Consider the following 26,662-nt stretch of genomic DNA (forward strand, 5'->3'; position numbering starts at 1 on the left):
TTTTGCTTCCACTTTGAAATGAGTATTTTGTCTAGATCGTTGACCAAAAATGACAATTAAATCCATATTTATCACACTTGAATAAGAAAATGTGGAAAAAGTCGAGGGGTGTGAATACATTCTGAAGGCACTGTATCGATGCTTTAAGAAGTGTGATGCGTCTTGCTGTCTTCAGAAGCCAACTCCAATCTCTCTGTGGTTTGTGGGAGGAAAAAGCACATCATGCATCTTTTTTGAGCTAGCACTTGTGTGTATGACAGTTCAACTTTTGATCGGTCTGGCAAGCTATGGCATGATGGTAAACTGGTTGATTTTTAAGAGAAATTCCACAGAAAAACTGTTATTCTCAAGATGTCCCCTCCAACTGGTTATTCTCCTATTGACCTTGTGCACCACAACAAATTCAGGTAAGTTACTTTGCTTGAAAAAATTGGGCTGCGTCTAATTTGAAAAATACAGAAGGCAGTGATTTTTGTTGATCAAATTGTTTTATGTAGATCATTATAATGGGTAAATGTCAATCATCAGCATTTGGTCCCCTTTTTCTGTCTTAAAACATTCTGCAACTCTCATCCTATCAGTCTGTCCATTTATTGGGTATTGGTGAGCATGTAATTCATTACATTGTATTTGCTTTTCTGTAATCCTTAAGAGTATTTATTGGCGATCTGAAGAACATATAATAAAAAATCAGCATCGAAATCCGTGAGTTTAAAGTAGAGGAAGGTGGAAGGTGACCGAGCTACAGCAGTGTTTGTCAGACCATGAGAAATTCTGAAAATCGGTCTTCTCACGAAAACGTCTATAGCATCCGAATGGTTTGGCCTACGAAGTAATCGGGGTTAGAAATGTGTCCCAAAAAAAACACACATATTTCCTGAGCTTTCTTATATCTCCTAGATATAGGAAAGACACTTCAGAACCTTATTCTTTATGATTCATTGTTTTACTGTCTCCTTTGCCATTTATGTGTTATTAAATGCCTTTCTATAGTAGTAAAGGCCAAATGAAATATTTTATCAAATCATTTGAAATGTTTTTTTTACACCTAAAGGGGTTCTAAAATGTATAAATCAATACATAAAATTGCTAAATGAGCCATGGTATGACCATCTTAAAACAATTCCATATATTAGCTTAGTAGAACTTGCCCCTCAATGGCTTAGGCTTTTAGAGGTTCTGCATATAAACTCTGATTCACTAGGTCTAGGATATGAGTTGAGGTTTAAACTAAATGGCACTGCATCGCTTCATACATCATGCAAAGTATATTGGCAATTTTTTTCGTATATTTCAAGGGTTGTGTACTGTAGAGTTCAAAAGGTACTCATACACAAAGCCATGAAAAAGAAATAACCCAAGGAGGCCGAGATGCAAAAAGATTTCATTTAATCCATGCTCGAAAGAATACAACAAGTGAAAGTGCATGGAATCAATTCATTATATTATTTTTGCATCTTGCCCTCCTTGGGTTATTTCTTTTCTATGGTTTTGAGTGTGAGTACCTTTTGAACTCTACAGATATTTTATTTTCTACGCACCGGCCGCATTTCATTCTAGCCTGAGCGCAAACCCTCATACTGGCTTTCTAAGGATGGTGTAGCTACTACCATATTTTCTGTCTAACAAATAACCCCCCATTCCATTCACTCATTGTAGGACACAGAGTTTGTACTGGAAAAGACACATAAAATCAAATTTTATTAGTCACACGCGCCGAATACAGCACGTGTAGACCTTAGAGTGAAATGCTTACTTAGGAGTCTCTAACCAACAATGCAGTTAAAAAAAATACAGATAAGAATAAGAGATAAAAGTAACAAGTAATTAAAGAGCAGCACTGAAATAACAATAGCGAGACTATATACAGGGGGGTACCGATTCAGAGTCAAAGTGCGGGGGCACTGGTGATTTGAGGTAGTATGTACATGTAGGTTGAGTTATTAAAGTGACTATGCATAGATGACAACAGAGTAGCAGTGGTGTAAAGAGGGTTGGGGGGGCACTGCAAATAGTCAGGGTAGCCATTTGATTAGGTGTTCAGGAGTCTTATGGCTTGGGGGTAGAAGCTGTTTGGAAGCCTCTTGGACCTAGACTTGGCACTCCGGTACCGCTTGCCGTGCAGTAGCAGAGAGAACAGTCTATGACTAGGGTGGCTGGAGTCTTTGACCATTTTTAGGGCCTTCCTCTGACACTGCCTGGTATAGAGGTCCTGGATGGAAGGAAGGTTGGCCCCAGTGATGTACTGGGCCGTTCGCACTACCCTCTGTAGTGCCTTGCCATCGGAGGCCGAGCAGTTGCCATACTAGGCAGTGATGCAACCAGTCAGGATGCTCTCAATGGTGCAGCTGTTGAACCTTTTGAGGATCTGAGGACCAATGCCAAATCTTTTCAGTCTCCTGAGGGGGAATAGGTTTTGTCGTGCCCTCTTCATGACTGTCTTGGTGTGCTTGGACCATGTTAGTTTGTTGATGATGTGGACACCAAGGAACTTGAAGCTCTCAACCTGCTCCACTGCAGCCCCGTCGATGAGAATGGGGGTGTGCTCAGTCCTCTTTTTCCTGTAGTCCACAATCATCTCCTTTGTCTTGATCACATTGAGGGAGAGGTTGTCCTGGCACCACACAGCCAGGTCTCTGACCTCCCAATAGGCTGTCTTGTCGTTGTCTGTGATCAGGCCTACCACTGTTGTGTCATCGGCAAATTTAATGATGGTGTTGGAGTCGTGCCAGGCTGTGCAGTCATGAGTGAACAGGGAGTACAGGAGGGGACTGAGCACGCACCCGAGGGGCCCCTGTGTTGAGGATCAGCGTGGCGGATGTGTTGTTACCTACCCTTACCACCTGGGGGCGGCGCGTCAGGAAGTCCAGGATCCAGTTGCAGAGGGAGGTGTTTAGTCCCAGGGTCTTTAGCTTATTGATGAGCTTTGAAGGCACTATGGTGTTGAACGCTGAGTTGTAGTCAATGAATAGCATTCTCACATAGGTGTTCCTTTTATCCAGGTGGGAAAGGGCAGTGTGGAGTGCAATGGAGATTGTGTCATCTGTGGATCTGTTGGGGAAGAATGCAAATTGGAGTGGGTCTGGGGTTTCTTGGATGATGGTGTTGATGTGAGCTATGACCAGCCTTTCAAGGCCCTTCATGGCTACAGACGTGAGTGCTACGGGTCAGTAGTCGTTTAGCCAGGTTATCTTAGTGTTCTTGGGCACAGGGACTATGGTGGTCTGCTTAAAACATGTTGGTATTACAGACTCGGACAGGGAGAGGTTGAAAGTGTCAGTGAAGACACTTGCCAGTTAGTCAGCGCATGCTCGCAGTACACGTCCTGGTAATCCGTCTGACCCTGTGGCCTTTTGAATGTTGACCTGTTTAAAGGTCTTACTCACATCGGCTGCGGAGAGCGTGTTCACACAGTCTTCCGGAACAGCTGGTGCTCTCATGCATGTTTCAGTGCTATTTGCTTCGAAGCGAGTATAGAAGTAGTTTAGCTCATCTGGTAGGCTCGTGTCACCGGGCAGCTCTTGGCTGTGCTTCCCCTTGTAGTTTGTAATGGTTTGCAAGCTCTGCCACATCCGACGAGCATCAGAGCTGGTGTTGTACGATTCGATCTTAGTCCTGTATTGATGCTTTGCCTGATTGATGGTTCGTCGGAGGACATTGCGGGATTTCTTATACGCTTCCGGGTTAGTCACGCTCCTTGAAAGCGGCAGCTCTAGCCTTTAGCTCAGTGTGGATGCTGCCTGTAATCCATGGCTTCTGTTTGGGGTATGTACGTATGGCCACTGTGGGGACGATGTCATCGATGCACTTATTGATGAAGCCAATGACTGATGGGGTGTACTCCTCAATGGCATCAGAGGAATCCTGGAATATATTCCAGTCTGTGCTAGCAAAACAGTCCTCTAGCTTAGCATCTCCTTCATCTGACCACTTTTTTATTGATCTAGTCACTGGTGCTTCCTGCTTTAATTTTTGCTTGTAAGCAGGAATCAGGAGGATAGAATTATGGTCAGATTTGCCAAAAGGACGGCGGGGGAGAGCTTTGTATGCATCTCTGTGTGTGAAGTATAGGTGGTCCAGAGTTCTTTTTCCTCTGGTTGCACATTTAACATGCTGATAGAAATATGGTAAAACGGATTTAAGTTTCCCTGCATTAAAGTCCCCGGCTACTAGGAGCGCTGCCTCTGGGTGAGCGTTTTCTTGTTTGCTTATGGCAGAATACAGCTCATTCAATGCTGTCTTAGTGCTAGCCTCTGACTGTGGTGGTATGTAATGTGCCAGCCTCTGACTCTCGGTAGGTAGTGTGGTCTACAGCTTATCATGAGATACTCTACCTAAGGTGAGCAATAGCTCGAGACTTCCTTAGATATCGTGCACCAGCCGTTGTTTACAAAAATACATAGACCGCCGCCCCTTGTCTTACCAAACGCCACTGTTCTATCTTGCCGGTACATTGTTTAACCAGCCAGCTGTATGTTGATGTTGTCGTCGTTCAGCCACGACTCCGTGAAGCATAAGATGTTACAGTTTTTAATGTCCCGTTGGTAGTTCAATCTTTAGCATAACTCGTCGATTTTATTGTCCAAAGATTGCACTTTTGCTAGCAGAATGGAGGGTAGTGGGGGTTTATTCGAGCGCCTGCGAATTCTCAGAAGGCTGCCGGACCTTCGGCCCCTCTTTCTCCACCTCCACTTCACGCACATCGGGGCCTGTTCCTGAGGAAGCAGCGTATCCTTCGCGTCAGGCTCGGCAGAGTCGTGAAAGGAAAAAGAGGATTCTGCTAGTCCTTGGTGAGTAATCACAGTCCTGATGTCTAGAAGTTATTTTCGGTCATAAGACGGTAGTGGCAACATTATGTATAAAATAAGTTACAAACAACGCAAATAAGCAAACAATAAAACACAATCGGCTGGGGTGACGTAAAATGTCTGCCTTCTTCTCCGGCGCCATATTAATGGTCATCATAACATGGTCATCATTACCTGATTGCCAGTCTGTTTCCATTTGACAATGGAGTAGGCAAGAGCACTAACTGATTGGGGACCATGCTAACCAATGTGGTCTCATGACAGTCCATTTAGTATGATATGTAATGTTGCGTTCAGTGGCGTAGCCAGAAATTCTTTGGTGGGTGGGCCTGCAGAAATAAAGATTTAAATGTGCTGTTTTGAACATTTTGAATTTTTTAAGATAATTAAAGCTCAAAGATACACTAAGTGGACAGTTTATTGGGCCTGGCTTGACGAATTGGATGAAGTAATTGATTATATATCGGCGGACGTAAGGTATTGCATGTCTTTATCTGAGACCAGGTTGCTTGTTGTGCAGTAAGAAGGAAGGAACATTTTACATTGGCAGTTAGAATTAAAATGACAAAGGAGAACATCGTTCTAAGAGAAGCCTTACTTGACATACTGACTAGATCCATGAGAGAGAATCTGATACTTACAGGTATCCAAGAGAAAGAAGGAGATGTTCCTGAATCTGTAGTTAGAGAGTTCCTCCTTACAGCGCTTCAGATTCCACCCGAAACTATCGCCAAAATCCAACTCGAACATGTACACCGTTTCGGACAGAGAGGGCAGAGGTATGAACGCCCAATCGTTGCAAAATGTGCTTTCCTTAAAGATAAAATAATGGTTAAAAGCCTGGGTGAAAGACTTGCTTGCACGAAAATAGGCATGAATGACCAGTTCCCGAAGGAAATTGCAGAACGGCGTAAAGTTTTGTTTCCAACTGTCAAGGAAAATAGATTGCATGGGAAACGCGTAGCTCTCGTCGTCGATAAACTGTATATTGATAACCAGTTGTTCAGAGACACAAAGACTACTCAATGGCTATTTTCAAAATTACAAAGTTCTCATGGAGGAGGCAAATAAGGAAACACACAATTCTAGCCCGGTTATGGATTGTAATAATACAACAAAAAATATAGCTTTTCTATCTATCTCCAAACATAACTAATTGGAACACTAAAGCACTAATTCAACATGGTGGAGATAAAAACTCAGTAAACAGAAGGCACAGTATGTGTTGATGGATGGTGTGGTGTGTGTTTTTTGGTGTTTGGTAAAGTGTGGCGTTGAGTGAGAAAGGAAATGGTTGCATTTCCCAGAACCAATGTATTGCTGTGAGCAGGGGTTGTGAGAGAGCTTTCAATGTTGTTCGGATGAGGGATATACATTTTATAATGAGTTATACATCTTATCTATTTATTGTCCTATCATGGTGGAACAGCGTTTTAAAATAAATTATACATATAATTTATTTATTGTCCTATCATGGGGATCCCGGTGGGCTGCCCGCACCCAGGCAGTAGCAGTGCTGGCAACACTAGCTGCAGTAACCCATGGGGAGGGGGTCACACTCAGACATTCAGAGAGGGGGCATATTATTGTGGCCCTGATGGCACAAAATCAAAGGTCTGACTGCACGGAGATGCTTGGGAATATGGTCAATACGGGGGACCATGTTGTGGGTGTTTCAGGTGAAGGGGGTATACAGTGGGGAGAACAAGTATTTGATACACTGCCGATTTTGCAGGTTTTCCTACTTACAAAGAATGTAGAGGTCTGTAATTTATATCATAGGTACACTTCAACTGTGAGACGGAATCTAAAACAAAAATCCAGAAAATCACATTGTATGATTTTTAAGTAATTAATATGCATTTTATTGCATGACATAAGTATTTGATCACCTACCAACCAGTAAGAATTCCGGCTCTCACAGACCTGTTCGTTTTTCTTTAAGAAGCCCTCCTGTTCACTCATTACCTGTATTAACTGCACCTGTTTGAACTCGTTACCTGTATAAAAGACACCTGTCCACACACTCAATCAAACAGACTCCAACCTCTCCACAATGGCCAAGACCAGAGAGCTGTATAAGGACATCAGGGATAAAATTGTAGACCTGCACAAGGCTGGGATGGGCTACAGGACAATAGGCAAGCAGCTTGGTGAGAAGGCAACAACTGTTGGCGCAATTATTAGAAAATGGAAGAAGTTCAAGATGACGGTCAATCACCCTCGGTCTGGGGCTCCATGCAAGATCTCACCTCGTGGGGCATCAATGATCATGTGGAAGATGAGGGATCAGCCCAGAACTACACGGCAGGACCTGGTCAATGACCTGAAGAGAGCTGGGACCACAGTCTCAAAGAAAACCATTAGTAACACACTACACCGTCATGGATTAAAATCTTGCAGCGCACGCAAGGTCCCCCTGCTCAAGCCAGCGCATGTCCAGGCCGTCTGAAGTTTGCCAATGACCATCTGGATGATCCAGAGGAGGAATGGGAGAAGGTCATGTGGTCTGATGAGACAAAAATAGATATTTTTTGTCTAAACTCCACTCGCCGTGTTTGGAGGAAGAAGAAGGATGAGAGAACCCCAAGAACACCATCCCAACCGTGAAGCATGGAGGTGGAAACATCATTCTTTGGGGATGCTTTTCTGCAAAGGGGACAGGACGACTGCACCGTATTGAGGGGAGGATGGATGGGGCCATGTATCGTGAGATCTTGGCCAACAACCTCCTTCCCTCAGTAAGAGCATTGAAGATGGGTCGTGGCTGGGTCTTCCAGCATGACAACGACCTGAAACACACAGCCAGGGCAACTAAGGAGTGGCTCCGTAAGAAGCATCTCAAGGTCCTGGAGTGGCCCAGCCAGTCTCCAGACCTGAACCCAATAGAAAATCTTTGGAGGGAGCTTAAAGTCCGTATTGCCCAGCGACAGCCCCGAAACCTGAAGGATCTGGAGAAGGTCTGTATGGAGAAGTGGGCCAAAATCCCTGCTGCAGTGTGTGCAAACCTGGTCAAGAACTACAGGAAACGTATGATCTCTGTAATTGCAAACAAAGATTTCTGTACCAAATATTAAGTTCTGCTTTTCTGATGTATCAAATACTTATGTCATGCAATAGAATGCAAATTAATTACTTAAAAATCATACAATGTGATTTTTCTGGATTTTTGTTTTAGATTCCGTCTCTCACAGTTGAAGTGTACCTATGATAACAATTCCAGACCTCTACATGCTTTGTAAGTAGGAAAACCTGCAAAATCAGCAGTGTATCAAATACTTGTTCTCCCCACTGTATCTGATCTCCACCATCTGAGACATGACAAAGGTAAATCAAATCTCCCCATTTCTGCCCATTTCTTTTTAGATTTTTTTGTTGTTGCAGTTTTACAGGCCTTCTCATACAGCTGCAACTGTATATGCATTCGTAAATCAAGACCTTTCTTGAGTTGGGCTCTGGGATGGTGCAAATGTTGAGAATCTGAGTGTATGGTTGTTGTGGGGGAAAGGGGTTGAGTGTGTAAGAGTGTGTGTATCCCACAACTGTTGCGAGGGACTAAAGATGTTAGGGACAATATAGGATGATTCAAAATAATTGTTTGCTAATATAATAATTGCTTGCCATAATGTAATTTTGGTAATGGCGAGACTGGTGAGAGGTAAAAATCCTTAGCATAAATTGCCAACATTACTACAAATATCAATAGCTAATTATGGAAAATAAGAAAAAGGATTATAAAAATATATACACAGTTGAAGTCGGAAGTTTACATACACCTTAGCCAAATGCATTTAAACTCAGTTTTTCACAATTCCTGACATTTAATCCTAGTAGAAATTCCCTGTCTTAGGTCAGTTAGGATCACCACTTTATTTTAAGAATGTGAAATGTCAGAATAATAGTAGAGAGAATGATTTATTTCAGCTTTTATTTCTTTCATCACATTCCCAGTGGGTCAGAAGTTTACATACACTCAATTAGTATTTGCTAGCATTGCCTTTAAATTGTTGAACTTGGGTCAAACATTTTGGGTGGCCTTCCACAAGCTTCCCACAATAATTTGGGTGAATTTTGGCCCATTCCTCCTGACAGAGCTGGTGTAACTGAGTCGGGTTTCTAAATAAAATCAAATGTGTGTATATATACTGCTCAAAAAAATAAAGGGAACACTTAAACAACACAATGTAACTCCAAGTCAATCACACTTCTGTGAAATCAAACTGTCCACTTAGGAAGCAACACTGATTGACAAACTTCACATGCTGTTGTGCAAATGGAATAGACAACAGGTGGAAATTATAGGCAATTAGCAAGACACCCCCAATAAAGGAGTGGTTCTGCAGGTGGGGACCACAGACCACTTCTCAGATCCTATGCTTCCTGGCTGATGTTTGGGCACTTTTGAATGCTGGTGGTGCTTTCACTCTAGTGGTAGCATGAGACGGAGTCTACAACCCACACAAGTGGCTCAGGTAGTGCAGCTCATCCAGGATGGCACATCAATGCGAGCTGTGGCAAGAAGGTTTGCTGTGTCTGTCAGCGTAGTGTCCAGAGCATGGAGGCGCTACCAGGAGACAGGCCAGTACATCAGGAGACGTGGAGGAGGCCGTAGGAGGGCAACAACCCAGCAGCAGGACCGCTACCTCCGCCTTTGTGCAAGGAGGAGCACTGCCAGAGCCCTGCAGAATGACCTCCAGCAGGCCACAAATGTGCATGTGTCTGCTCAAACGGTCAGAAACAGACTCCATGAGGGTGGTATGAGGGCCCGACGTCCACAGGTGGGGGTTGTGCTTACAGCCCAACACCGTGCAGGACGTTTGGCATTTGCCAGAGAACACCAAGATTGGCAAATTCGCCACTGGCGCCCTGTGCTCTTCACAGATGAAAGCAGGTTCACACTGAGCACGTGACAGACGTGACAGAGTCTGGAGACGCCGTGGAGAACGTTCTGCTGCCTGCAACATCCTCCAGCATGACCGGTTTGGCGGTGGGTCAGTCATGGTGTGGGGTGGCATTTCTTTGGGGGGCCGCACAGCGCTCCATGTGCTCGCCAGAGGTAGCCTGACTGCCATTAGGTACCGAGATGAGATCCTCAGACCCCTTGTGAGACCATATGGTGGTGCGGTTGGCCCTGGGTTCCTCCTAATGCAAGACAATGCTAGACCTCATGTGGCTGGAGTGTGTCAGCAGTTCCTGCAAGAGGAAGGCATTGATGCTATGGACCGCCCGTTCCCCAGACCTGACTCCAATTGAGCACATCTGGGACATCATGTCTCGCTCCATCCACCAACGCCACGTTGCACCACAGACTGTCCAGGAGTTGGTGGATGCTTTAGTCCAGGTCTGGGAGGAGATCCCTCAGGAGACCATCCGCCACCTCATCAGGAGCATGCCCAGGCGTTGTAGGGAGGTCATACAGGCACGTGGAGGCCACACACACTACTGAGCCTCATTTTGACTTGTTTTAAGGACATTGCATCAAAGTTGGATCAGCCTGTAGTATGGTTTTCCACTTTAATTTTGAGTGTGACTCCAAATCCAGACCTCCATGGGTTGATAAATTGGATTTCCATTGATTATTTTTGTGTGATTTTGTTGTCAGCACATTCAACTATGTAAAGAAAAAAGTATTTAATAAGATTATTTCTTTCATTCAGATCTAGGATGTGTTGTTTAAGTGTTCCCTTTATTTTTTTGAGCAGTACACTCCGTCTCATGCTACCACTAGAGTGAAAGCACCGCCAGCATTCAAAAGTGACCAAAACATCAGCCAGGAAGCATAGGAACTGAGAAGTGGTCTGTGGTCACCACCTGCAGAACCACTCCTTTATTGGGGGTGTCTTGCTAATTGCCTATATTTTCCACCTGTTGTCTATTCCATTTGCACAACAGCATGTGAAATGTATTGTCAATCAGTGTTGCTTCCTAAGTGGACAGTTTGATTTCACAGAAGTGTGATTGACTTGGAGTTACATTGTGTTGTTTAAGTGTTCCCTTTATTTTTTTGAGCAGTGTATATGTGTGTGTGTGTGTGTGTGTGTGTGTGTAATGGCTTAGCAGATAATAAGAAAAGATTATCAGTATTTACCTGGCTGACAGAGAAGGAATATAATATCTATTGTTTACAGGAAACTCATTCAACAATTTTAAATGAAGTTTTGTGAAAAAAGGACAGAGGCAAAATATATTTCTCCCATGGGCAAAGAAATTCAAAATGGGTGATGATATTAATTAACAGTAATTTTGATCCAAATGTGCAAATTGTCCAAACAGATCATCAAGGTAGATGGATTATTTTAAATATGTTATTGGACAATAAACAGATTTGGCTTATTAACCTATACGGTCCAAATGATGATGATCGAAGCGTCTTTGAAAATATATATAAGAATGTATCAACTCTACAAGCAACACTAGACTCTATTATTATAGTGGGGGATTTTAATACGGTTTTAAATACCTCTATGGACCGGAAAGGAAATCACACTACAAACTATCACCCTCAGGCACTTAAGGAAATCATGAATGTCATGGTTAAATTGGAATTAGTGGATATATGGAGGCTTAAATACCCTGACCTAGTGAGATATACATGGTGGAGGCTTAATCAAGCTAGTCATCTTGATTACTTTCTTATGTCATTCTCTCTGGCACCAAAAGTTAAAATACTGTTGATAGTGGACAGAATGTGGTCGGATCATCACATAATTGGCATATATGACTCTTACAGAATTTCTACGTTGTCGAGGATATTGGAAATTTAATCAAAGCCTACTGGATGTTAACTTGTTTATAACTAGGACAGAATAATTTACAATTGAATTTTTCCGACATAACATAGGTGCAGCAGATCCCCTTATTGTATGGGCAACTTTTAAATGTCAGTACTCATCTGTAAAACAAAAGCAATTTAGATCAAAAGAGTCCATATTAACAAAGGAAATTGAAGGACCAACAGTACAGTTAGATAGCAATAAAAACTGTACCATAGAGGTACAGAATAAGTTAGAGGAAAAACTAAAATAAATGGAGGAACTTATTCAAGAAAGATCCAGTGTAATATAATATATTATAAAAATAAAGCGAACTGGATGGAATATGGGGAAAAATGCACCAAATTCTTTTTCAATCTTCAACATAGAAATGCTACCAAAACAATGTATTGAAACTTGTTACAAATGATGGAGTCACGCATGATTCCCCGAATTATATTTTGAAAGAGGAAGTAAAGTACTTTAAGAATATGTTTTCGTTTGCCTCGTACATCTCCACTAACCGAATCTAATTGTATGGATTCTCTTCCTATTAATAATGTAAAATTAACATCTGTACAGAAAGATTCATGTGAAGGCCAAATTACAGAAGAGGAACTTCTTGATGCAATTAAAGCCTTTAAGGCTGGGAAAACTACAGGGCTGGATGGCATAGCAGTGGAAGTATACCAAACTTTTGATGTACTCAGAGGACCATTATTAGCATGTTTTAACCACTCCTATATAAATGGTAGATTATCAGACACGCAACACGGTCTGATTTCATTATTACTGAAACAGGATCCAAGTGGTACATATAAAGATCCAGTCCATAAAAAAAATTGGAGGCCTCTTACACTTCAGTGTTGTGATGCAAAAATTCTAGCTAAATGCTTGGCGCATAGAATTAAAAAGGTGTTGTTAGATATTATTCATCCTAATCAGACAGGTTTTTTACATGGACGATACATTGGAGATAATATAAGACAAGTACTGGAAACAATAGAATACTATGAAATATCAGGGACACCAGGCCTGGTTTTCATAGCTGATTTTGAAAAGGCTTTTGATAAAGTACGACTGGAGTTTAGATATAAATGCCTAGAATATTTCAATTTTGGAGAATCTCTTATAAAATGGGTTAAAGTTATGTATAGTAACACTAGGTGTAAAATAGTAAATAATGGCTACATCTCAGAAAGTTTTAAACTGTCAAGAAGAGTAAAATAAGGTTGTCCACTATTGGCATATCTATTTATTATTGCCATCAAAATGTTAGCTGTTAAAATTAGATTCAACAATAATAATAAGGGATTAGAAATCTGTGGCTTAATAACAAAGGTGTCATTGTACACTGATGATTCATGTTTTCTTTTAAAACCACAATTAGAATCCCTCCACAGCCTCATAGAGGATCTAGATACTTTTGCTAACCTCTCTGGATTAAAACCAAATTATGATAAGTGTACTTACTATATTACGTATTGGATCACAAAAAAATGCCACTTTTACATTACCGTGTAGTTTGCCAATAAAATGTTCTGACAGGGATGTGGACATACTCCGTATACAAATCCCGAAAGAAAGAAATGATCTTACTCCAATACATTTTTATATAAAGTTAGCAAAAATAGATCTTGCTACCATGGAAAGGAAAATACTTGTCTGCTTGTGGAAAAATCACCCTGATCTTTAGTCATATCACAGTTGACCTATTTGCTTATGGTTTTGCTTAAACCTGCTTTTTAAATTATATGAACAAAAAATATTCCATTTTATTTGGAATGGCTAGCCAGACAAAATTAAAAGGGCCTAATTATATAATGAATATGAATTCAGAGGGCAGAAATGATTAAATATTAAAACATTAGACCTCTCACTAAAGGCATCAGTCATACAAAAGTTATACTTAAATCCGAAATGGATCTCTAGTAAATTGGTAGGAATGTCTCACCCCATGTTCAAGAATGGCCCTTTTCCCTTTATTCAGATTACAACGGCTCACTTTCGGTTGTTTGAAAATGAAATAATCTCCAAAATATCGTTATCTTTTAAACAAGCTTTAGAAAGTTGGTTGCAATTTCAGTTTAATCCACCTGAAAAGACAGAACAAATAATACAACAAATATTGTGGTTAAACTCAAATATACTAATTGATAAAAAAAAACATATTTTTTGATAACATTATTAAAAAAGGTATAATTTTTGTGAATGAATAGGACTGGTGGAGTTATGTCACACATGCAGCTAACACAGACATATGGAAATGTCTGCTCTACCCAAAATTACAATTGCAACTAATTGCAGCATTACCACAAAAATGGAAGAGGCAAGTAGAAGGGGGAAAAAGTAAGGAACTTGTCTGTCGGCCCTGCATTAAAGACCATAAATGGTTAAAGAAAATTGTGATTAAATAAAAACATATACCAATTTCATTTCAGGACCAAAAAATTGACAGCTGTGCCATATAAATTGCTAAATAGCTGGGAAGAGATTTTCGATGTACCTATTCCATGACACATGGTTTATGAATTGACACGCAAAACAATGCCGGATTCAAAACTTCAAATTTTTTCTATTAAAATTATTATACTAAATTTTTGCAACCAATAGAATGTTATATATATGGGGGATACAATCTTCCCAGCTCTGCAGATTTTGCTGTGAGGAGGCAGAGTCATTAGATCATTTATTTTGGTACTGTCCATATGTAGCTCGTTTTTGGTCAATAGATCCAGGAATGGCTGAAGAATTGCAACATTTACCTCAAACTAACGCTGCAGATAGCAATACTAGGTGATTTGAAAAGTCAATCAATCAATAATTTTATAATTATTTTAGCAAAAATGTTTATCATTAATTTACAATCTGTAGAAGCTATGAGAATAGAAAGGTTCAGTACTTTTGTGAAGCATCACATCACAGTTAAAAAATATATGGCAAATAGAAATCCAAAATGGATGGTGTTAAGAGATAGGTGGGAGGGGTTGAATGGAGCTGAAGGGTGGGACTAATAACAAGAACCAATGTAAAACATACGGGGTCTGTAAAATGTATACAGGTTCAGAAATTTTGTGAGTTACACAGTTACAAATAGAAATCAAACTGGATGGATATCAGAAATAGAGGAAGGACTAAAAACAAACAAAATATAACTATTGTAAAATAGATTGTGTCTGTAAAATGTGTATAAACTGAAGGTAGAAGCCTAAGTGGTATTGTTTATTAGTTTACTCCAATTGGGGGAGGGGTGGCACGGTTTGCGGGGAATAATAAAGGTATATTCTAAAAAAAGTATGTATATATGTATGAATGTTTATGTATACACACACACACACACAACACACACAGTGAGGGAAAAACGTATTTGATCCCCTGCTGATTTTGTACGTTTGCCCACTGACAAAGAAATTATCAGTCTATAATTGTAATGGTAGGTTTATTTGAACAGTGAGAGACAGAATAACAACAACAAAAATCCAGAAAAACGCATGTCAAAAATTTTATAAAATTATTTGCATTTTAATGAGGGAAATAAGTATTTGACCCCTCTGCAAAACATGACTTTGTGATTGCCAACAAGGGTTTTGCCACCAAGTACTGAGGTCAGACGTTTCTTGTAGTTGGCCACCAGGTTTGCACACATCTCAGGAGGGATTTTGTCCCACTCCTCTTTGCAGATCTTCTCCAAGTCATTAAGGTTTCGAGGCTGACGATTGGCAACTCGAACCTTCAGCTCCCTCCACAGATTTTCTATGGGATTAAGGTCTGGAGACTGGCTAGGCCACTCCAGGACCTTAATGTGCTTCTTCTTGAGACACTCCTTTGTTGCCTTGGCCGTGTGTTTTGGGTCATTGTCATGCTGGAATACCCCCCGTACATGGCCCCGTCCATCGTCCCTTTGATGCGGTGAAGTTGTCTTGTCCCCTTAGCAGAAAAACACCCCCAAAGCATAATGTTTCCACCTCCATGCTTGACGGAGGGGATGGTGTTCTTGGGGTCATAGGCAGCATTCCTCCTCCTCCTCCAAACACGGCGAGTTGAGTTGATGCCAAAGAGCTCAATTTTGGTCTAATCTGACCACAACACTTTCACCCAGTTGTCCTCTGAATCATTCAGATGTTCATTGGCAAACTTCAGACGGGCATGTATATGTGCTTTCTTGAGCAGGGGGACATTGCGGGCACTGCAGGATTTCAGTCCTTCACGGCGTAGTGTGTTACCAATTGTTTTCTTGGTGACTGGTCCCAGCAGCCTTGAGATCATTGACAAGATCCTCCCGTGTAGTTCTGGGCTGATTCCTCACCTTTCTCATGATCATTGCAACTCCATGAGGTGAGATCTTGCATGGAGCCCCAGGCCGAGGGAGATTGACAGTTATTTTGTGTATCTTCCATTTGCGAATAATCGCACCAACTGTTGTCACCTTCTCACCAAGTTGCTTGGCGATGGTCTTGTAGCCCATTCCAGCCTTGTGTAGGTCTACAATCTTGTCCCTGACATCCTTGGAGAGCTCTTTGGTCTTGGCCATGGTGGAGAGTTTGGAATCTGATTGATTGATTGCTTCTGTGGACAGGTGTCTTTTATACATGTAACAAGCTGAGATTAGGAGCACTCCCTTTAAGAGTGTGCTCCTAATCTCAGCTCGTCCTGTATAAAAGACACCTGGGAGCCAGAAATCTTTCTGATTGAGAGGGGGTCAAATACTTATTTCGCTCATTAAAATGCAAATCAATTTATAACATTTTTGGCATGCGTTTTTCTGGATTTTTTTGTTGTTATTCTGTCTCTCACTGTTCAAATAAACCTACCATTAAAATTATAGACTGATCATTTCTTTGTCAGTGGGCAAACGTACAAAATCAGCAGGGGATCAAATATTTTTTTCCCTCACTGTATATATATATATATGGGTACGTTTATGGATATATATATATATTTACCCCAAAAATATATGGGGGATTGGAAATGATGCAGACAATTACATTGATGGAAGCAACAATCTTTCCACAACATTAAAGCGGATCCACCCCTAAAAAAAAAAGACAAAACAAAGACAAAGGTTAGGTGAATTTACGTAGCAGGTTAGGTGAATTGAGTTAAGAACAAGGGTTAGAGTTTGCAAAAATGCTACAGTTGTCCCCGACATGACCAGAACATGCACATTTTGGATTGCTAGACTATAGCGGATTACGCACACCCATCCTTTCCGACAAACCTCCCTACTGTTGTTTCTGTCTCAAGTAACTAGACCATTAGTAGGTATCATACTTCTTGGAGGTGCTTAGAAATATGTAAAGTCGATTTTGTATTGCTCTATAGCCAGGCTGTGCTAACATGGCCATGATGTAAGTCTCTCACTCTTCCTCTCTCTTACAGGCAGGCCCAATGTCCCAGGAGAAAGTATATGGGCTATATTAAACAAACCCATACAGTTTTCTGGATCCGCTATACCCTTGAAACTAATCAAAACGGTGGAATGGCGTCACAAAAGTGGAAACTCACAGACATTCTGTCTTCACCATGAAATGGATGGGAACATCACCAACATATCCCCTGCATGCAATGGCACTGCGCACTTCCTTTCCCACAATAAAACCTTTGTTCTAGACTCAGTGAGGGCAGAGGATGAAGGTGTCTATGAAGAAAGAGTGATTTATAAGAATAACACTATGGTCTCATTAAAGATATCACTGTCAATCATTTGTAAGTACAGCATATTACCCTTACCCATTTTTATCTGTCCGTCTTTCTACACAGTAATGCCAACTGTGCTTCAGATTCAGTGGAAATCCATACATAGATATATGGAAATCACTAATAGATAAATCCAAGATTGTATTCATGGGGAGCACATGTCCATATAATGGAAGTCACAAAAGTTTGCCAGAGTAAAAGAAGTCAACAGACACATTACCTATTGGATTCAAATGCAGAGATTCACAACTGATCAATGTTTTGGTCTCTTTAGCTCCTCCCTCCACTCTGCACATCAGTGTAAACTTCTCCAAACACGCTGCTAACAATGACTTGTGAGGTCAAGGGGTCAAACCTCTCCTATTGGTGGCTGAAGGATGACCAGCCCTTCCTCACAGATTCCAGATGGTTATTGGGTGAAAGAAACCAAACCTTACAGGTGAACAACCTGACCAAGGCTGACTGTGGGAAATACATCTGCTTGGTGGCCAACAAGGCAGGCCAGTCACGGGGCCACTTCCAACTCACAGGTGAGAGCAACATAAAAATATCCCCTAAACTTAACCTTTGCCTATAGGAACATACTGGTAGTGTTCCAAGCTGACCACATTGCAGTCGCCTGCCAGATCTTACAATGCCCAGATAGGTGTTACACATGTCAGCCAACCACATTATATGATATAGCAATCTGATGCCTGACTGTGAAGTCAATGGCGGTGCACGCAGCCATTGGTTGATACGTGCAACCCAACTGCAATATGGTCGGTCTGGAACGTAACCTAAACCTAACCCTAAACTGAAACCAAACCTCTGTCCAGCAAAGGAACAAAATGACACATAATAATAATTCATATTTCCATTACTAATTGTGTATGATTAGTATCCAAATGGCAGTTTGTTCTAACATGATCTGTTCTATTTGTATTTGTGGGCAGATAACCAATCCTCTGTGTGTAAGGATGGAATTGTCCGAGCCACACTGCCGATAGGCCAGAGAGAATTTCTAATCATGGTAATATTGGGCATCTGCATATTCGGCCTGCTCATCATCATTGCCTGCATCAGGAGATATCACCCGGGTAAATAGTGTCATTTACCGCAGTAATTAAAAGTCTGTTTAGTAATGGCTGTTATGGTGGTTTCATGAAATTAAAAACAATATCTGTTTTTTGGCAAGGTAGAAATACGGAAGCATCTGGCAGGTATGGTTTTAGCCCCTTTCTCAAGATCGTTTGGTAACACTTTACTAAAGCCTGCACATATAATGCTTTTATAATATGTAATATGAGCCATTATAATGTCATACAAATAGGCTTCTAATGTGATGTCTATGTATCTGTCTCAAATGGCTGTTTATTAATCAGGGTCATGCATTTTATGACAAGTTGTACAATGTATTATACCTATCACACATTATTATTATACACACAGTATTATACTATACACACATCTATGGATAAAAGACCATCCTTTGTTATTTCATTTTCCTGTCATATTGTATTTGGACAGGACTTTGCAACAAGGAGCAGCATCCTGTCAGAAACAGGAGAGGTACAAACAGCATAACTTAAAGAAAGCATCTGTTTTAGGAATGATCAAATACCATCACTATATTATACTACTATTGTAATAATGCTGAAATAAAAAAAATGCAGAATTAATGAAGGGCCTAATGTTAGATTAAAACCGATAAATTGTTTTTAGGAAGGAGAAGAGACAGAGACACCCCCGTGACCGGAAATCATGTGTATGATGAGATTGGAGATGAACAGGTAAAAAAGTACAATGACATTAACAAAGGGTTATTACTTGGTCACTCAATGAAGCAGTGTGGACCATTGTTAAAATGCCTTAGCTCAGTGCATTCTTGCGTATGTGTGTCACCTCTAGGAGCAGCTTGAACAAGAGGAGGTGATCCCATTGCCATACATCTACACAGACTTCCTTCCAAACAGAAAACGAGCAAAGCCCCTAGAGGACTTTGGGTACTCCACCATCGGGCCAGCTAGCCTAAGTGGAGTCACAGTGATCGAGGCAAGCGAACAAGGTCTTGAATGCAGGGAGCTTGGCCCCAGTGATGTACTGGGCCGTTCGCACTACCCAAGGCCCTGCAGCCTTGTGAATGTCATGAGCTGAATTTTTTTCCCCCAGAAATGTTCCAATACACACAAAAAGCTTTTTTCTCTCAAATTTTTGGCCAAATTTGCTTATATCCCTGTTCATGAGCATTTCTCCTTTGCCAAGATAACACATCCAAGAAGCTGATTAAACAGCACGATAATTACACAGGTGCACCTTGTGTTGGGGACAACAAAAGGCCACTCTAAAATCTGCAGTTTTGTCATACAATGCCACAGATGTCTCAAGTTGAGGGAGCATGCAATTGGCATGCTGATTGCAGGAATGTCCACCAGAGCTGTTGCCAGAGAATTTAATGTTAATTTCTCTACCATAAGCCGCCTCCAATGCCATTTTAGAGAATTTGGCAGTATATCCCACAGGCCTCACAACAACAGACCATGTGTATGGCATTGTGTGAGCAAGCAGTTTGCTAATGTCAACGTTGTGAACAGAGTGCTCCATGGTGGCGGTGGGGTTATGGTATGGGCAGGCATAAGCTACAGACAACGAACACAATTGCATTTTATTGATGGCAATTTGAATGCACAAAAATACAGAGACGAGATCCTGATGCCCATTGTGAAGCCCTTCTTTTTAAGGTGTCTGTGACCAACAGATGCATATCTGTATTCCCAGTCGTGAAATCCAGAATAGGGCCAAATAAATTTATTTCAATTGACTGATTTCCTCATATGAACTGTAATTCAGTAAAATCTCTGGAATGATTGTGTTTTTATTTTTGTTCAGTATAATTGACCTTTTCCGCTCAACAACTGGTTGTGCCACCTTTAGCTGCAATGACTGCAACAAAACACTTCCTGTAGTTGTGGATGAGTCTCATATCCCTGTGGAGAAATTTTGGAACTGGCTTTAACTCAGCGCCACTTGTGGTCTTTCAGGTCCTGGGTTTAGGCCTGAACTGTGACTAGGCCATTCCAGAACTTTACATTTGCTGCCTTTCAGCCATTCGTTTGTGTTTTGGATCTTTATCTTGCTGAATGACCTAGCTGTGCTTCAGCTCACAGACAGATGACCTGACATTCTCCTTTAGAATGATCTAAAACAGAGAATTATTCATGGTTCCTTCAATGATGGCAAGTGGTCCAAGTCTTGAGGCAGCAAAGCATCCCCAAACCATCACACTACCACCAACATGCTTGACCGTTGGTTTGAGGTTCTTACTGTGGAATGCAGAGTTTGGTTTTCATCAGACCTAATAGGACCCATGTCTTCCAAAAAGTTCCCCTTTTGACTCATCTGCCCATAGAACATTCTTCCAAGAGTCTTGATGATCATCCAGGTGCTTTTTGGCAAACTTGAGTCAACTATTTGGATGAAATGGGTCTCGATATGTCTGGCGAAAACCAAACACTTCATTCCACAGTAAGAACCTCATACCAACAGTCAAGCGTGGTGATCGCTGAGTTAAAGCAGTTCTACATGGAAGTGGGCCAAAATTCCTCCACAGGGATGTGAGAGACTAACAACTACAGGAAGTGTTTGGTTGCAGTCATTGAGTGTAAGGGGGAAATAACTTTTTCACACAGGGGCATTGGGTGTTGTATAACTTTGTTAATTAAATTAAAGAATTATAAACATTTATGTTCCCTTTATCTAATATTAGGTTTTGATCTGAGAACATTCAGTGTCAGAAATATGCAAAAATAGAGAAAAATCAGAAAGGGGGCAAATACTTATGGCACTGAGGTTGGAGATTACGCTATAGCAGGGGTAGGCAACCCTGTTCCTGGAGTGTCACAGCTACTACAGGATTTTGTCCCAACTAGGTACCACACTGAGCTACTTAGCTAATTGATCAGTTCAATGATTGCCTAAATTCAACACACCTGGTCAAGTGCCTGCGGCACTCCAGAACCAGGGTTGCCTTTGCTATAGGGTTCTCCAATTTGGCCAGATTGCGGTCCAAAGCTTTTTCAAATAGATGATGCCGTTCTGCAATAGAATGCTTATGGTTACATTAGGAATTGTTCAATAGAATCCAGAAATCACATTTTGATGTTGAAGAAGAGACTTTGCTGACGTACAAAAGGTTTAATATAGGTTACTTTAATAGGTGTTCAAGGAATAATAGTTGCGTCAGAAGACAGTGTTATGACATACGACTCAGTGAAAGGGGCTGCGGGCGATGGCTACGGGATCCCTCACTAAGCAGGTGCTCCAGTAAGGCAAGGCTGCATTGAACAACTGGGCTGTAACAATCAAGTCCATACATGTCATGATACAGTACTATTGACATAAATAAGATCAAGCACACATTGTACAAACTATTAGAGGAAACATACTTAAGATCTGGCGTCACCTCTTCACAAGAACAAAAGGGAAGCTGTGATCTACATTCCTGTAAAGGGAGAACGTTTATATAGTCCTTTTTTTATCTGGGTGCATATTCAGTTTTCTATTTTTGTAACTAAAGTAACAACTATAAAAAGGAAATTGTAATAAATAAACTTGAATACAGAGGATTTGGCAATTGTTCTTTGTAATTGCGTGAGTGTCCCTGGTTTCACCCTTTCCTGAAGTGAGAGCCTAATTGAACTGCAAAGAAGAAACATAAAACCATCTGGGGTGACACTGTCCCTCACAATTATAAAAACAAACTCTCATATCACTAACAGACATTTGCAGGTAAGTCATAATTACTTACAACCAATGATTTATATATAATCTAGATGACTGACACGGGGAACTGTTTTGAAGCCACTGCGCCTCCATCATGGCACTCCCTCACCATTGTAAAAAATATTTTGGAAGCTAATGAAATGCATTTATTAATGTCTACATTCGTTTGACACGTTTATTCTATTCAGACACATGAATGCATACTTTTAAATGAAATTGTGAGAAACATCCTTAAAGTACAATTCTTTGAAAGTATTAATATTACTGTTCCCACTACAACAAAAGGACATGTAATTTTGTCCTTTAAATATTGTAGAATTCCATTCATTCCTATGGAGTACTGCTTTTCTGAGGAGTGCCAATATGGCTGACCAGTGGCTTCAAAACCTCTCATTGGCCAATTCATAGCATCAGCAATCCAGGGTTTATATACATGGTTGATTACACCTCCACAGAGTTCCCAGCACAGCAGCTGACTCGTCATGAGGCCCATAGGTTGTAACAAACTATTCACCTGTGAAAACAGTCCACCATCGCATACATACACAGTAGAGTCAAGACTTGAATTAGAATTATAAAAATACAGGTACAAAATCGATTACATTCAGGAGACAGTACCAGCACAAAGGGGTATTGTCTATATTTATTTTGATAACTAATCATATAGGAATTTTATAGAGGCATCTTCTAGATGTGGACCCCAGGAAGAGTAGGTGCTGCTTTAGCAGTAGCTAATGGGAATCGTAATAAAATACTAGTTAGAAAAGGTTGAGGGTGATACATAATGGCTGATTTTGAAGGGGTTTGTTTTCAACTTGATTCTAAAATGGTCAAATTAGTTAAAGAATACTTCACTGCATAATTTCATAAGATAGACAAATACCTGTGTAATCGTTTACATTTACCTCATGATATGGAGGAAGGCTAAAAACTCTTGAAAGGAGAGTTGTGTGAAATGGGGGATAAATTAAAATCTTAAGATCATCATGATATCATTTTGGTTTGGGTCATAAGGTGCAAATATTGTCTATTAAAAGAGGCATTGAAAGGTATCAGTACAGTGTACACCATTCCCATGTGGGGTTTAAGTCTTAGGAAACCCATCAGATATATAGGATTAGTTGTGCTGATATAATACATTTGTTACCTGAAAATCTATACACCATGAAAATGCAGTGCAACTGCAATGCTAACCTTCGTTTTCAATAGAATTGTCATTTAAAGACAACTTTCCCCTTTCTTTGGCAAATGTCTGAAAACCACTTGTTATAAGCATGTACAGCTCTGCTCTTTTTGGGAAGGCAATGTCTTAATTTCTGTGAAATAACAACACTGATGTCCATCAGTGCAATAACTATGTGTAGTTTACTGCTTGGATGATTTTAGTCACCCTTGAATGTATTCTCTCAAAACTGGAAAGTCTTACATTTTTGTTTCAAAGGTTTGTTGAAGTTTCCTTTGAGCTCGAAAGTCATGTTTTAGGTCTGCTCGTTCACAGTCAGCTTTTAGGGATGAATTAACAAATACAGTGAAGAGTCAGCATTGCGCATATCCCTCTACAAGTCAGCCCAATCCTGGAGGGATTTATTCAATATATTTTCAATTTATTCTACTTTGTGGCATTATAATCTCTTAGCCAAGACTAAATACCTCCATTGACAATAAGAGGGTAGAGCCAATAGCCTCAAGTTCATGCTGTGCCGACAGCACACATCATTCAGACATAGCCCAGAAATGGCAATGCAGTTGCTTTAAGAATACTAACTCAAAAAGGTGAAAACTACCTTTCTAGAAGTAGTGCACCTCATCTCAGTGCACATTTGTTTAACAGGTACAGTAAGCAAAGATGCATCACTTTGTGTATGAGATTTTTCACAACAGTCTTAATCCAGTTAACTAGGCCTCAGGGAAGACCGCTGAGGTTGGAAACACAAGATAAAGGAGAAATACAAAATCTAGTTCAACAGCATCATAATGCACACACCTCTTAAGTGAAGGAGAAGGCTCCAATGTAATAAGAGAAACTCAAAGAGAAAAAGAGAGAAGTGTGATTTACTGCACAACCTAAGAAAAAGAGCATTGGTCAACTTGGAAACAAAAGAGTAATAATAATATAGTATGATGGTAACTTCATGGAGGACATATCGGTTGGGACTTGCAATGGGAGTTCGTCTTACACTACTTGTATAAGCTTGACACAGCTTTCTCCATCTGATTAGCTTACACCCAGAGCATACGTCAAGAGTCCCCCACACTGTAAACAGAAGAACGGACACAAGGATCTGCTATCTGGATATGGAATGGATGCTAGCCTGTTCCACCTCGGTTAGAACATGCAATACATTTTTTTTTATTTTTTTTAAACAATGTGTTAAAAGCAACGACCATTGTCTTGTTATTGAAATACGTTCAAAAGCAAAACCTTGATTATTCTGATTGCCTAAGAGTGGACCATTACTTGTCATAAGAAAATCTCAAAAGGCCAATAGGAAAAACAAAAACGAGGGAAAACACATTGCCCTACTAAGAAAAAGTTACATCTTAAAAGCGTCTCCTACATTAAGCTCAAAATTTGTGCAGCGTCTGTGTTAAAAAACTCGTAGGAAACTAGTAGCACACATTTGGATTAGCCTTGAAGATGCTACGCAGACTGCAAAAAGATCAAGTATTGACACAAAATGCATTTTCATCATTCAAGTATATTCAAACGGATGTAAGAATTGTGTGAATGGTTGCGTGGTGGATGGGATGGTAGTCAGAAATAAAGAGCAGAGGTTGTGGTTGGGGTACGGTTAGGGTCGTGATGAGAGAGTTAAGGCCATGGAGAACCATCCATTCTGTTAGTAACTTGAGCCCCACTGTAGAGGGCTGAACACCAGGTAAACCAGGCAGATTAAGACTGAAATTATGCTAACCAAAGGCCTCCCATCTTAACTTAAACGCAAGCTTAAGTTTAAATGCAAGAGCCTCAATGCGTTGAGTTCAAACTGACCACCGTAGTAGCAGTTGCTAAGCTGGCGTGAAGGCTAGGGATAGATCAGCATTGAATACCTGACGATGGCATCTTAATGGTTAACAGTGGTTACAACGTGCATGGGCGGCATGTAGCCTAGCGGTTAAGAGCTTTGGGCCAGTAACCGAAAGGTTGCTGGTTCAAATCCCCAAGCCGACTAGGTGAAAAATCGATGTGCCCTTGAGCAAGGCACTTAATCCCAATTGCGCCTGTAAGTTGCTCTGGATAAGAGTGTCTGCTAAATGGCTTAAAAGCTAATGGTCTGGAAGGTTAAGAAGTCTGCTGTATCTATAGACCACACTAAATAGGCAAATTAAAATTAAGGTACACAAGTAAGGTCTGTGTATCTTGGAACCCTTTCAGTCACGAGGACTATCTACTCAGGCTGTGTTAGTTTAAGTTCAAGCATGAAAGGCATGCGGGAAACCACAATATCGGACTCATCCTACGTCGAGGTATGCAAGCTAGAGTCTTTGCGAAACAGTGTGGTTGAAATGGGAAGATGTTATCTTACGTGTGTAGGTTTCCTTTCTTTTTTTAAATGCAATTTTTGTTAGCAAAACTTGACCTTTAAAATGGCGTAATATCAGACAAAGGTTACACAACTACCTCTAATGGAGAAGGAAGCCATGCTCTCAGGGACTGGTCTTCCTCTTCCACAGGGTCCTCTAGGCAGGAGTGTCTGGGAAGAGGGGCGATGTGACCTCCTACTGCCAAGGGAAGGGTTCAGGAGAAAACTGAGAAGGTGAGTTCACCCACTCATTCCCCCTCAGACCAGAGCTCTAGAGCTATTTCACCACAGAGGGGTCCATCCACGAGTCACGTTCCGTCTCTTTCCTTCCTTCCAGGACAGGATGAGGAGTTGGAGGTTAAAAAGTTTAAACGCACAAGCGAGCATCCATTTTGTTTTGCCGGAGGCAAGAGGCTCCTCCACTTCATTGGTCAGCGCAGGAGATGAGCACAGGGGTCTTGGCCATGTCCTTCTTCTGGCTGTCACCAATCACATGCTGGCCTCTGAGATAGGAGTAAGAGAATAAGGTAATAAGGTAAAGGTTAACAAATCAAGGTATGTACTTTTTGTTCTTGGCAAAGACTTGTGGTGTGGCATTTGTGTTGGGCTAATGGTTTGTTGTCTGGTTAGTGAAGACGTGTCAAACTCAATTCCTGGAGGCCCGTGTGTCTTCAGGCTTTGGCTCCTCCATTGTACTTAATTGGTAAATTAAGGTAATTGATTAGTTAGGAACTCTGCACCTGATTATCTTGGTTATAATTGCACACAAATTGAAAGGTAATAATTGTATTAATTTAACTAGGCAAGTCAGTCAAGAACAAATTCTTATTTACAATGATGGCCTACCCCGGCCAAACCCTAACGACGCTGGGCCAATTGTGCGCAGCCCTATGGGACTCCCAATCACACCCAGTTGTGATACAGCCTGGAATTGAACCAGCGTCTGTAGTGATGCCTCTAGCACTGAGATGCTGTGCTACTTGGGAGCCCTAATAAAACATGGCACATTCACATTCAAAGTGTACAGAGAAAATTTTAAACACAGGGGGTTTCAAAAAGTTTAAAAGCATAAGCTACCTTGAAGCAAAGGTGCATCCCATGTCATATATTTCTGTCTGCC

At 40.9% G+C, this 26,662-nt stretch overlaps 2 protein-coding genes across 4 annotated transcripts in view; one reads left to right on the forward strand and one right to left on the reverse strand.

Moving 5' to 3' along the window:
• On the forward strand, nucleotides 1–21,859 carry LOC106603657 (uncharacterized). Of its 3 annotated transcripts, none has more exons than XM_014197587.2 (8): nucleotides 1–407; nucleotides 16,940–17,266; nucleotides 17,532–17,787; nucleotides 18,193–18,336; nucleotides 18,439–18,459; nucleotides 18,767–18,808; nucleotides 18,962–19,029; nucleotides 19,154–21,859. In XM_014197587.2, exons 3-8 carry the CDS (start codon nucleotides 17,586–17,588, stop codon nucleotides 19,391–19,393), a joined length of 717 nt encoding a protein of 238 aa, XP_014053062.2. In that variant the 5' UTR covers nucleotides 1–407; nucleotides 16,940–17,266; nucleotides 17,532–17,585; the 3' UTR covers nucleotides 19,394–21,859. The 3 variants fall into 3 exon arrangements, with proteins under 3 accessions (XP_014053062.2, XP_014053061.2, XP_014053063.2); XM_014197586.2 differs by having other exon boundaries at nucleotides 7–407; nucleotides 19,148–21,859; XM_014197588.2 differs by lacking the exon at nucleotides 1–407 and adding an exon at nucleotides 5,237–5,587 and having other exon boundaries at nucleotides 19,148–21,859.
• The window catches only part of LOC106603655 (HMG box transcription factor BBX-like), a 42,099-nt gene continuing 36,861 nt past the window's right edge, over nucleotides 21,425–26,662 (reverse strand). Inside the window, 1 exon segment of the mRNA XM_014197576.2 lies at nucleotides 21,425–26,045. Within this exon segment, the coding sequence (XP_014053051.2) occupies nucleotides 25,967–26,045 (79 nt within the window). The 3' untranslated portion in view covers nucleotides 21,425–25,966.

Source organism: Salmo salar, chromosome ssa04 (genome assembly GCF_905237065.1).
Source record: "Salmo salar chromosome ssa04, Ssal_v3.1, whole genome shotgun sequence".
NCBI lineage: Eukaryota > Metazoa > Chordata > Actinopteri > Salmoniformes > Salmonidae > Salmo > Salmo salar.

What these genes read in the sequence shown, in the direction of transcription:
- LOC106603657 (XM_014197586.2), top strand. Translation starts at nt 17,586, where the DNA reads ATGACTTGTGAGGTCAAGGGGTCAAACCTCTCCTATTGGTGGCTGAAG. An exon ending in CATCAGGAGATATCACCCGG is followed by an intron (nt 18,337 to 18,438) that starts GTAAATAGTGTC and finishes TTGGCAAGGTAG; the next exon opens with AAATACGGAAGCATCTGGCA. An exon ending in TCCTGTCAGAAACAGGAGAG is followed by an intron (nt 18,809 to 18,961) that starts GTACAAACAGCA and finishes AATTGTTTTTAG; the next exon opens with GAAGGAGAAGAGACAGAGAC.